This window comes from Saccopteryx bilineata, chromosome 6 (assembly GCF_036850765.1).
Source record: "Saccopteryx bilineata isolate mSacBil1 chromosome 6, mSacBil1_pri_phased_curated, whole genome shotgun sequence".
Classification (NCBI taxonomy): Eukaryota; Metazoa; Chordata; class Mammalia; order Chiroptera; family Emballonuridae; genus Saccopteryx; species Saccopteryx bilineata.
In genome coordinates this window covers 127,238,767-127,251,478 of record NC_089495.1, presented here as the reverse complement: position 1 = coordinate 127,251,478, position 12,712 = coordinate 127,238,767, and the positions used below count along the sequence as shown (strand labels likewise).

General features: G+C 50.1%; 1 protein-coding gene across 1 annotated transcript in view; it reads right to left on the bottom strand.

Annotated features, from left to right (window-relative positions):
• The window catches only part of RPTOR (regulatory associated protein of MTOR complex 1), a 244,418-nt gene that overhangs the window by 78,765 nt on the left and 152,941 nt on the right, over positions 1–12,712 (bottom strand). Inside the window, exon 7 of the mRNA XM_066237453.1 lies at positions 8,926–8,985. Coding sequence (XP_066093550.1) covers positions 8,926–8,985 — 60 coding nt within the window. The remainder of the gene's footprint in view (positions 1–8,925; positions 8,986–12,712) is intronic.

The window sequence follows — 12,712 nt, the reverse complement described above, 5'->3', positions numbered from 1 at the left end:
TAGATGAGCCCGCACTCAAGCTAGCAACCTCGGGGTCTCGAACCTGGGTCCTCCGCATCCCAGTCTAAAGCCCTATCCACTGTGCCACCGTCCGGTCAGGCTATGCTTTTTTTTTTTAAATGTTTACTTTTTACTGCCTTTAGAGAGAGGAAGGGGAGAGTAGGAGAGAGAGAGGAACACCTGTGGCTGTATGCGCGCTGACCAGGGATCAAATGGGCAACCCCTGCGCTTTGGGATGATGCTCCAATATACTGAGCCATCCATCCAGGGCTAGAAATCTATGTTTTGTATGGCCCATAAGGTAATGGTCTTTATAACTTTAAAGGGTAGTAACAAAAGGTAAAGAAGAACACACGACAGAGACTTTCTGTGGCTCGCAAAGCAGAATGCACGCACTATCAGGCCCAAAACAGAAGACACAGGAGCCAGCTGCTCTGGAGTGGCATTTAAGTGCAGGAGAACACTCAGTCTACAAGCCTCTAGAGGAGAGAAAGGAGTAGCAGGATTGCTTAATCAATCCAAAACATGGCAAGGAAGGTAGAAAAAAATATGGGAAACCCCCCAAGAAAGCAAAGCATGACAGATTTAAACCTGAATATGTCAATCATTACAGTAAATATAAACAGATTAGATACCTCAATTAAAGGCAACAGTTCTCAGTCTGGACTAGAAACCAGAACAAAAGTCAACAATACCCTGCTAAAAAAAGATAAACCTTGAATGTACGTAAAGATACAGGAACACGTAAGGATAATTGCTTAAATACACACGAGGATGAAAACACGGCTGCCATCCCACAAAGTGGACTCTGTGGCAAGGGTATTATTAGGAATGGAGGGTGACATTTCTGGGTAGCAAATGGTTCGATTCACTCCACTGGGAAGGGGAATCAGCTAGGGCCAACCTGTTCTTCTGCAGTCCTGAAGGGCAAAGTGTGAGGTCAAAGGGGAATGGGCTTCCAATGGAAAGAAAAGTGGTGACAAGTAGAGTTCTTTTTTGAAAAAGGAGAGAGGGGCCCTGGCCGTTTGGCTCAGTGGTAGAGTGTCAGCCTAGTGTGCAGGAGTCCCGGGTTCAATTCCCGGCCAGGGCACACAGGAGAAGCACCCATCTGCTTCTCCACCCCTCCCCCTCTCCTTCCTCTCTGTCTCTCTCTTCCCCTCCTGCAGCCGGGGCTCCATTGGAGCAAAGTTGGCCTGGGCGCTGGGGATGGCTCTGTGGCCTCTGCCTCAGGCGCTAGAATGGCTCTGGTTGCAACAGAGCGACACCCCAGATGGGCAGAGCATCACCCCCTGGTGGGCATGCCGGGTGGATCCCGGTCAGGCGCATGCAGGAGTCTGTCTGACTGCCTTCCCGTTTCCAACTTCAGAAAAATACCAAAAAAACAAACAAAACAAACAAACAAACAAAAAAAAACAAATGAGAGAGGACAACATTGAGATGGACATATTGGCAATGTCTCCAGATACAGGGTAGGTTACGGGAAACCAGAACATGGCCCCACCTGATGGCAGGCCAGGCATCCAGGGCAACACACGGGGGGGAGGGGTGGCACGGCTTAAGCATAGGAGGTACCAATGATGGCTGGCAGATGGACACTGAGGGAACTGGTATGTCTAGACCCTCAGTGGGCACGCGAGACCCTCACAGTTCTTGATCACCGGTCCTAGCACTTTGCACAGAGACACAGATATGGCCACATGTGAACACACCAATAACAGGACCAGAGGACATTCGTGCTACTAGGAAAATAAGATATTGTCTGTGCATGTGTTAAACATGTAGGCTGACTCATCAAACTAATTTTAGAGTCTGAAAACCATGACCCGTAACTTAAAAGACATTGATTTAAATGAAGCTCTCATTAATTTCTCCAGGAGGATACTGAGTCAGGGTTATCAGAATCGTTTGACGGGGAACACAGAACTTGAGAGAGGTTAGAAATGACCAAATTACGTAATTCAAACTCAAAATAAGCTGATTTTTAAGAACTCAAAGTGGCAGTTGTCATCTCATGATTTTTTTTTTCCTTTTTTTTTTTTTATATTTTATTTATTCATTTTTAGAGAGGAGAGAGAGAGAGAGAGAGAGAAAGAAGGGGGGAGGAGCTGGAAGCATCAACTCCCATATGTGCCTTGACCAGGTAAGCCCAGGGTTTCGAACCGGCGACCTCAGCATTTCCAGGTCGACGCTTTATCCACTGCGCCACCACAGGTCAGGCCATCTCATGATTTTAAACTATGCAGTGAGTCCCTAAACCAAGCGTTTTTGGAGAGTAATGCTGTGGCCCGGGGCCCTTTCCTCTGGGCTAACAGCTGCTATGGAACAAAACCTGCTCATCTTCACTTGCGAAGCAAATGCAGAAAATGTACTTTTAAACTCTGAAGGAAAAGGAGTGATGGTTTCCACGGCTCGCTGAAAAGCAGGAGTTCACACAGCACTGGAGATAACCTGCCTCGATTACAGAAGGATGAGCCTTGGTGCACACTCAGAGCCAGACAAAGCACCCGCACAGGGAGCCCCCTGGTGGCTGCGAAGGGAACTTACAGGGAGACATAAGACCACAGAGGAGTGGGGTGCTCCCAATTTGCTTATGATACAAGGAAAACAAATTCTTCTTTATTAAATAGCACAGATTACAAAACCCTTAGGAAGTAAATCTGAGCCTGAGTTTATTTGTGAGGCATGTCCTGAAAAGGCTGATCTTCTTTGGATTTCTAGTGTCAGACCATGTCCTGGGAGCTGCACTGGTGGGGGCCCAGCAGGGACATCTCCTCTGAGCAGAGACCCCGCTACCTGAGGAGCGGGGCAGAGTGCGCCACGTTCAGGAAAGGCATGGCATCTTCCAGAAGCAGTGGGGAGAGCACACCCCAGATCTGGCCGGCCCCCAGGAACATGTCCTTCCTCAGGTGATCTGCCTCCCCAGGACATGCTGAGGCAGCCTCCCTGCTGAGTTTTCCTGTGAGGTGCTGGTCTGAGAAGGTCGGATGAGAGGGGCGAGGGCAGGAGGGTAGCAGAGAGCTGGCCTCCTCAGCAGTGAACTTGGAGACATCTCCCCTGTTTATAACAGAGGCTGCTACCACCTTTTCCCACAGGCCTCAGCTGACCCCAGTCTTTCTGGTCCATGAAGAGAAAGGCCAGGACCACTCTACAGTCTGTGCTGAGCAGGACTGTCAGTGGCCTTGTTAGAAATCCTGTCTCTTCCTGTGAATTTGTTAAAACACCACAGAAACAGCAACATTAACACATAAACACGTTGTGTTTATTCTCTTGGTCTTCTGGGATCATTTCCTGGCATTAAACAAACAGGGCCCTGCTCTTCCCCCAGGTGCCTGGTGTCCGTGGTCACCCTCCCACACTGCAGATATCCCCTCATTTTGTCTTTCCCATATTTAATCTGCCTTTGGAGGTCAGACACCTAAACACATAAAACTCATACCTCCTCCCTCCTAAGACCTTTTCTGATGTGTCCCTAACCAAAACAAACCTCTCCTTCCTCTGAACACACATGACCTTGCAGAACACTAGGAGATCCTGCAACAGTACATGCAGCACAGAGATGAGGGAGCAGAGTCAGATAGGCTCTGTCCTCCTGGCTGTGTGAATCTGGGCAGGTTGCTTAACCTTCATCAGAGACACATACTTCTTTAGATGCCAGGAGGGCGCCCAGGGCACCAGGTGGCCAGGAGATGAAACCAGAGTTGCAGATGTGAGCACACCAGGCATGCTGTGCAGACCCTTGTGCTGACGACAAAGGCCAAGACTCTGGTCCCACTGGGAAGGAAATAAAAGCTGTCTGAGTTGAGGTAGCCCCCGCCAGGCCCCTAAAACTGTGCATGCTCCCTCATCAACTCTCTGACATTAAGGGCACCTGTGTGTGAGGCACCAAACAGAGACACAAACCCTCGCCTACACCACTTACCTGGGCACAGTGCCCCAGGTTTGGCTCCAAAGCCTGCTGATTGATAGCGGCTTGGTGGCCGTAGGACCTGCAACTGCTATATGATAGCAGCCACATTTCTGCCAGTGACTCACCTCTCCCCACCAGCTGTATTTCCACTTCACCTCTAAACCGGCTGCTGGTGAGTCATCCCTCATCGTATCAGCAAAGGGCAGGTGGTAACAAATGACTGATTTTTCACCTTCCACCCGCCAACATGATATATTTATTATAAAAAGGCACTTTTGAATGAAGACATCTAGCTTCTGATAGCTGACTTTTTTTGTTTGTTTGTTTTTGTTTTTTTACAGAGACAGAGAGAGAGTCAGAGAGAGGGACAGATAGGGACAGACAGACAGGAATGGAGAGAGATGAGAGGCATCAATCACTAGTTTTTTGTTGCGACACCTTAGTTGTTCACTGACTGCTTTCTCATATGTGCCTTGACCGTGGGCCTTCAGCAGACTGAGTAACCCCTTGCTCGAGCCAGTGACCTTGGGTCCAAGCTGGTGAGCCCATGCTCAAACCAGATGAGCCCACACTCAAGCTGGCGACCTCGGGTCTCGAACCTGGGTCCTGTGTCCCAGTCCGACGCTCTATCCACTACGCCACCGCTGAGTCAGGCTGATACTTTGAAACATAACGCTTGTGCACAATGTCTACCCGACAGTGGAGAAAGATCTAATCACAGCAACTGAACCTGCTGGGTGGCTACCAGCCCTGCAGACCCTCCTCCATGCTGGCCTCGAGGACAGGCCACCACTGCCCTTCCTTGTGGTGGTCTGGGGGGACAGAAATGGCAGGCTCAGTGTGTGGGTCAGGCAGGCTGCCTGGCAAACCCCATTCCAACTGCCCTCCAGGGACACACTGGCACACTGTGCCCGCTCTGTGCCCCAGTTCCCTCGTTGTAGAATGTGGAGCTTCCCTTTGAAAGGCTCAAGCCAGGACTAGGAGAGCTAATATGGGCAGTCTTTACACAGCACCTGGCACATAGTAGGTACTCAATAAAAGTTCCTTGTTACTGTTCTCTCCAATTCTCCAGCAGAGAATCACGATTACTCTCTATCCTCAGGTACCACCAGCTCGACTGCCTTCCTCTGTTTCCTCATGGCACTCCAGGACTCCAGGGGACCAGGTACCCACAGGTGGGGACCACAGCTAAGCTAACAAAATGCTCCAGCTTCAAACCGAAGTGAGAACTCAGACCCGGGGCCCTGGTTCACCCACCGCTCCTGGATGGTAGGGGCTGCATGCTTGCTGGAGCTTCAGTGGGGGGCAGGACACCTCACTCACCACTGCCTTAAGACACTGGGCTGTGAACTATTTAAAACAGGCTGTTTAGCCTGACTAGGCAGTGGCACATTGGATAGAGTGTTGGCCTGGGACGCTGAGGATCCAGGTTCAAAATCCCAAGGTTGCCAGCTTGAGTGTAGCCTCATCCAGCTTGAGCGTAGGATTACCAGCTTGAGCATGTGACCACCGGCTTGAGAGTGGGATCATAGACATGACCTCATGGTTGCTGGCTTGAGCCCAAGGTCACTGGCTTAAAGCCCAAGGTCGCTGGCTTGAGCAAGGGGTCACTGGTGCGCAGCTGGAATTTCCTGGTCAAGGCACATATGAGAAAGCAATCAATGAACAACTAAGGTGCCGCAACAAAGAATTGATACTTCTCATCTCTCTCTCTCCCTCTCTAAAAAAATTAAAATTAAAAAATTTAAAATAAAATATACTGTTTACACAATAGATGTTAATTAGGAATAACTGTTGGTATGTTCTGCATCTCCAACCATCAGAAGGCTAACAGTCTCTTGGAGCAGGCTCAAGGTCTTTGTGAGTTCCCAAAGCCTTCTGAGTACCCCGGTATTTCTAGTGCTGCTTAAGCGTTCCATTACTTTGTTTCAGGGCTGAAAAATGCCCCGGAATTTCCAAGTGTGGATCTGACTGCCACTCTCTGCAAGGACTCAGAATATGAACTGTACAGCAGTGGCGACTCGCGTTTTATCATCGGGCTGCGAGGTCCCTGGAGATCATTAGAAATCGGAGGTGCTCGAGGAAGGTTCACTGTAATTTACTTTCAGACAGAGCAGATTAATTAGAAAACAAACTCCTTCCCCAGCTTTGAAGACTGCTAAGAAATCAGAACACACCCCCAGTCCACATCTCTCTGGTCTCTGGTCTGAGATTCTGAATGACATGCATTTTGCACACGTGATGACGGTGGCAGAAGTCGTGCTCTATGAGCTATGCCACCACCGGTCAGGGTACTTTGAGCATCTTTTCTCATGCTGGCTGGCTATCCTTAAACCCTCTTTGGTAAAGTCCCTTCATGTCTTTTGCTCGATTTTTAACTGGGTTGTTTTTTCCTTATTTTTGGATTTTAGGTGTCTTCACAGGTCCTGCATGCAGGTTCTCTGTCAGTTGTGTGATTTGCAGGAACTGCCGCGGAGTATGCAGCTTATCCTCCAAGCTCTTGGCCAAGTCTTTCAGAGAGTAAACATTTAACATTTTGAAGAAGCCCATTTTTTGTGTGTGGGGGTCGTGCTCAGGGTGTGCAGCTGCTGCACACATCCCAGACAGGGTGCAGGTTGGCAGCTGGGAAAGGGAAGGCTTGGAGGCAGCACAGAGACAGGCCAGCCGCCACTATCTGGGAAAATGCCACCCAGAGGCTGAGCTACCCTGACCATCGGGCTCCTCTTCAATACCATCAGGAGAGGACAACGCAGCTCTGCCTGTTTAAGGTCATAGAGAGGCAAAATAAAACATCTGAACAGGTGAGAAGCAACCTAGCTATGATAAAATGTAGCTCTGCTGAAATCTTAACAGATATGGCTTGTTACATGCATTTATAAGGCACAGGCACAGGACAGGTAACGGAGCATTGTGACTTAGAAATGGAGGAAAACAAAGACCTGCGCCAGCACCCGGCAACAACTGGCAAACAGAACAGCTTCCTGAACTCTGAAACCTCGCCAAGGAACCGAACTAGACAAACTAGCCACCCAGGCAGACCTGGTACTTCCTTATTTGTAAGATCTCTTCCATGTGACACTTCTTGAGCAGCATGCTGTGTGCTCAGCATCTGCAAGTGGAAGCCCGCTTAGCACCATCTGTCACCAGGCACACCGCCGCTCATGACTTGCAGAGAGCCGGCCAGCACTATGCCTGGTGCAGAACAGTCACAGCATACGCTGTGAAAGGGGAGCACAGACCAGCAGGGACTGCTGTGCCACCCCGCACACCAGGGGCCTGAGCCTCATGGCCACTGCTCTGGCAGCTTCATAACCTACAGGGCCGGGCTGCTGTCCTAAAACAGCTCTGGGCCATGGTCAGCTACAGGTTGGCTCTGTGATGACCAGAACCAGCTGAGCAGAAGGGCCGCCAACCCTTCCCACTGGCCCTGCTGGCCCCCCAACGCCAAGCTGGTTGTTCCCTGTCATGGTACCCATTCTCCTCATGAATAGAAGCCCTGGGGAAAACAGATGCAGTGATGAGTCACATGCTTCCATGCATTTGTTCAAAATTTACAGGGAGGAATTCCACTCAGTGAGCAGTCTGCAGGCTTCTTCTACACACATGTTGGTTGTTCCTTTTAAATTTATTCATACAGCCTGACCAGGCCGTGGCGCAGTGGATAGAGCGTCAGACTGGGATGCAGAAGACCCAGGTTCGAGACCCCGAGGTCACCAGCTTGAGCGCAGGCTCATCTGGTTTGAGCAAAAGCCCACCAGCTTGAACCCAAGGTCGCTGGCTCCAGCAAGGGGTTACTTGGTCTGCTGAAGGCCCGTGGTCAAGGCACATATGAGAAAGCAATCAATGAACAACTAAGGTGTTGCAATGCGCAATGAAAAACTAATGATTGATGCTTCTCATCTCTCTCCATTCCTGTCTGTCTGTCCCTGTCCCTCTCTCTGACTCACTCTCTATCTCTGTAAAAAATAAATAAATAAAATTAAAAATTTTTTTTTTAATTTATTCATACATGTATTCTACGAGCCTTTATTCTTACAAAAACTTTTAAAAGATGGAAAAAATAAGTCACCCACACTGCTCTTTCCCCCCTCACCCAATTTCCACCTTCCTCCCAGAGGGAATGGGAAGTTTCTGCTTCCCGCCTCTGTCTCGAGTACTCTAACACAGGGTGCGCCGCTTCAAAGACATTCTCGTGTCCTACTGTGTGCACTGGTCTCATTTTCTCACTGAACAGTGTGTCTGCTAGTCCATTCCAGGTCACACAGGAGCCGCTGCCACACAGCAAGCTGCTCATAGCAGGAGTGGACTGTGATCAATCCACTGTGTCCCTATCAGTGGGCAATTGGGTGTAATATTCTTGTCTGTGTTCACTGACTCACGGGCAAGGCACTTTCTAGGAGGGAAACCTAGAGGTGGATTTGTTGTCCCTACCTAATTTAATTAAATTCAGCTCTCGGGTGGTTTAACACATAATATTTTGCATTTCAAGACGAAAATCATCGCTTGCAGCAGTGGGCTCAGAGCCGGAGGGTTGGGAATGACCACCTGCACGTGTCAGAACGAGTCAAAGGAGCACACAGACAGGCACACAAAGTGCAGGTCAACTGCAGGGTCCCAAGATGGCACCTCAGACCCCACTAGTTCCCAGCCAGAGTCAGACAAGCCGGCCCATGAAAGAGGACAAGGGGAGGCCAAGTGACCCCAGTGCATCATAGAGGACGTGTCCACCCAGAGGGAGCTCAGACCTGGCTGTGGCGCCTGGGCCATCGTCAGCACATGGGGCAACACGTTCCTGCTTTGGCTCAGTTCTGGGGTGTTTTTAAATGATCAAAAGAATTTGGCTTTTGATCCTTTTTCTTTAATCTGACCCCACGCTGAGCTAGGCACCGATGATATGGCCTTTGTCAGAGAACAGAAGAGCACATCCACATGAGGGCTTTTCCCCATGCTGACAGAGGTGCGTCTGAGAGCAAGGGGGGGCACCCTGACCCTGATGCTGTGGCCCGACCCTCACGTACTTCTCTATCAGGTCCAGCGTGACTCCGGGCACCAGGCTGATGCACTTCTGCATGCAGAACCTGTGAAGAAAGAACAGCGTCAGCCACACATGTGGGATGCTCAATAGAAAGATGCCATCGTCCAGTAGAATAAGGTGAGAGGGAGGTGGGAACAGGGGCCAGGGTGAGAACGAGCCCAGACTTCTTTCACCTGCCACCTCCGTGGGGTAAGGGGCACCCCTGCCAGCCCACCCAGGGGCAGGACCACAGCACATGCAGTGGAGGGACAGAAACGTCCATGGTGATGTGAGGTGGAGGCTCTGGGGAGGGGACGGGGGCCACACAAAGGAAGCTCCCACCCAAATAATGGCACACTGGACTTTTTTTTTTCTTTCATAAGAAAGTGCCTAGGGAGGATGACGGGGGAACCAGAGGACAATGCCAGGCAAACGGAAGCCACCTGTAGGAGAAGACGACAAGTAAATTCCATTATACAACTAATCAGCCGTGTCAGAGCTAAGACTTGCGTGGGCAGGCAGCGCCACCCCACAGAGCTGGGTGGGCCTCAGGTGGTAGCCAACATGCGGCAGCAACGTGTGGCTGTATGGTGGAAGATAAGAAGCCATCCCTTGTTCTTCCTGCCAGGCTGTCAGCACCCGGGGACAGAATTGATGGCAGCACAGAGGAAAAGGCAACTTGGTGTTTCAGTGGGAAAAATGTAATACGTTTAATTCATTTGCTTTACAAGTAAAGAACAAATAATCCCTCTAAAAACCAGCAGCAGGCATACAGCAACTACACCGACGAACGCCTTTCTGTACATCTCCGTTGGATAAGAGGAGTGGAGCAGACTGGACAAGTCCAGGGGGCCCAAAGGAGGGGACAAGGAACAGGCCACAGAAAGACAAGGAAGGATGAACCAGTTGAGGCAGGAATACAGCAGATGAGGCCCTGAAGAGCCTGGTGGGTGCAGGGTGGCCACAGGGCCCGTGCACCAAGCCACCAGCCCTGCTCAGCTAGCAGAAAAGCAGTTACCGCGCTGGCTGCAGCTGGGACTGGGACAGCTGCAGCTCCTCTCTCACAGAGCACAAGACAAAGGTGAGGCGCATCTGCAGGCTACAGGGCCCTCTCATAGCACCGGCCTGACAGCTTGCCCGGAGTCATGCCCTGTCCTCTCTTCTTTCCCACAGCTCTGCCAGGAGGACCATGCACAACAAGTTTTCTTTTGCAAATCTTTTTTCTTTTATTTTCATGGCTATTCTCAAACATCTACTCTTCTAGCTGACCTTTAAAATCACATTCTTGACATTGTGTTAAATTTATGGTTTAATTTAGGGGGAAGGTACAGCTCATTAGACCTTACCCTGTAACACTGTCAATCCCTCTGTTCAAGCAAATGTCCTCGCACATCAGTCAGCAGTTTTATGGAATCTTCTCTATACGTGTCCAGCCCCCTCTTAGCTAGCTTAGGTTTCTGCTATTGTTTCTGTTGCTATTGTTACTCAGATGTACTTCCATCCCAATATTTCCTTGCTAGTTATTTTTAATGAGAAAAAGGGCACATGAAGAGCGCATGAGACACAAGTATGAATTTAACAACAAAGTAAGCACAGTACCACCTAGTGAAGAGCTAGTACACAACAAAGCCCATATGTGTAGCCCGCAGCGTCTGTTACAGTGCCCTTAGAGGCAGCGCTCTGACTCTCCCGTACTGATCTGTGTGCATAGATTTGTTCAGTCATCAGTCACCCTGCTGAACACTCGCATCTCTGCTAAGTTTCCCAATGGATTTGAGTGGCTTTGCGGAGTTGAAATTCAGATCATCATACATACAGAACAGAAATTCACCTTCTCTTTAGTGTGTGAACAGCTTTCATTCCGTTTCCTCACTCAATTATTACCCTGACTACATTTGAGAGAGGTCAGCTGACTGAGTTACAGTTGGTGAGCATCCTCTCGCAGTTCCAATCACATGAATGGAATGCAGTGCGAAACCTCAGTGTACAAGGGCGGCTGCTAGCCTGGAAAACTTCTCTTACGCAGAGAAAACACGCTACTATTCTTGTATGTTTTTTATTAAAATTCATTTTTAATTTTATCAAATAACTTTCCTCCATTTGCCTATTAAGATGATGAATTATATTAATAGGCAGGCTAATGGAGAGTCTTCAGAGTAGTTCTGGAATGAACCTCACTTGTGCAAGCTGACTGTTCTCTCGCTGCATGGCAGGTGCCAGGTGCTGGTGGTGCCATGACCTCATCTGTAGTGTGTGCGTGCGCACACGTGTGTGCATGTCTCAGCGTGTGTGTATGCACACGTGTCTGTGTGTACATGTGTGTACGTGCCTGGCGCCCACATGCTATAACACGGGGCCACTCACATGCTGCTTTGCTGTCATTGGTTCTGTGTTTCAAGAATGATCATCTGCAAGTTGAACTTTTATTTTTTGTCTGTCTCATTATTTTTTATGGCTATCTGGTTTTCATAATGCCTCCTCTACTTCTCGCCAACTGTAAGGTCACTTAAATTCTGAAATTAAACTGATTTCTTCTTCTTCTTCTTTTTTTTTTTTGTATTTTTCCCAAAGTTAGAAGCGGGGAGGCAGAGAGACAGACTCCCACATGCACCCGACTGGAATCCACCCGGCATGCCCACCAGGAGGTGATGCTCTGCCCACCTGGGTTGTTGCTTCATTGCGGCCGGAGCCATTCTAGCACCTGAGGCAGAGGCCAAGGAGCCATCCCCAGCGCCCGGGCCAACTTGTTCCAGTGGAGCCTTGGCTACGGGAGGGGAAGAGAGAGACAGAGAGGAAGGAGAAGGGGAGGGGTGGAGAAGCAGATGGGCGCTTCTCCTGTGTGCCCTGGCCAGGAATCGAACCTGGGACTCCTGCATGCCAGGCCAACACTCTACCACTGAGCCAACTGGCCAGGGCTAAACTGATTTCTTGGACTTCTTCTTCCCTTTGCCAGTTCTCTGATCATCCTGGTGTCTTGTTTTGTCATCCCTCTCCCTTATCCTCGCATAGAAACCATCTTCCCACAATTCACTTGAGGGTACCAAGCATGGGTCTCTCCTTTCTGGGTGACAGGACTGCCTGTTGTTGCTCATAAGGAGCCCCTTCCAACCACAAGTTTGCTCTGAGGAGGTGGCTGAAGGTGGCCTCCCCAGAATGATGGAGCACTGGATGGAGGGTGGGAACTCTCAGCCCCATGCTGACCTCCAACCCTGACCTCCAGGGCGGGGCTCAGGAAACTGAGCTCCACAACAGCATGGATAGGAGATCTGGGGGTGCAAGGCTAAGCACACCCAGTGCCTCTGGGGGATGGCTAGCCACCTTGCGCTCTCCCACATGTGGGAGGATGACTCTGGGGGTACCCCTCTCAGCTTCCTATGCAGTCCCAGCGACACACAGGTGCACACTGGAGTTCCACCTGCTACACTCAGCCTTGTGAGGTAACTTGGGCTGTGACCTGTGCATAGGTTGGGGACAGGGTGTGCAGCTTATGGGGCCAGAGGATGCACCACTGTCTATCGTCCTTAGGATCTGCTGTGGGGCATCGAATGGATGGGCACTGCTAATGACTGGGACTACATTCCTGTGCCTTAGCCCCTGCCCTCTACCCGAAGAAGCCATGCCGAGATCCTGCACACCCTGTGATCAGTGAGAGCCAGTGTCTGCAGGCTGCATGTGGACGAGGTACTCAGTGAGGCAGACACTCTGCATATGCTCTGTGGCATTTCAGCTGCTGTCCACACTCCCAGTGCTCCAAGGGGCTCCAGGTAAAGAAGGCAGCGGCCAAGCAACAG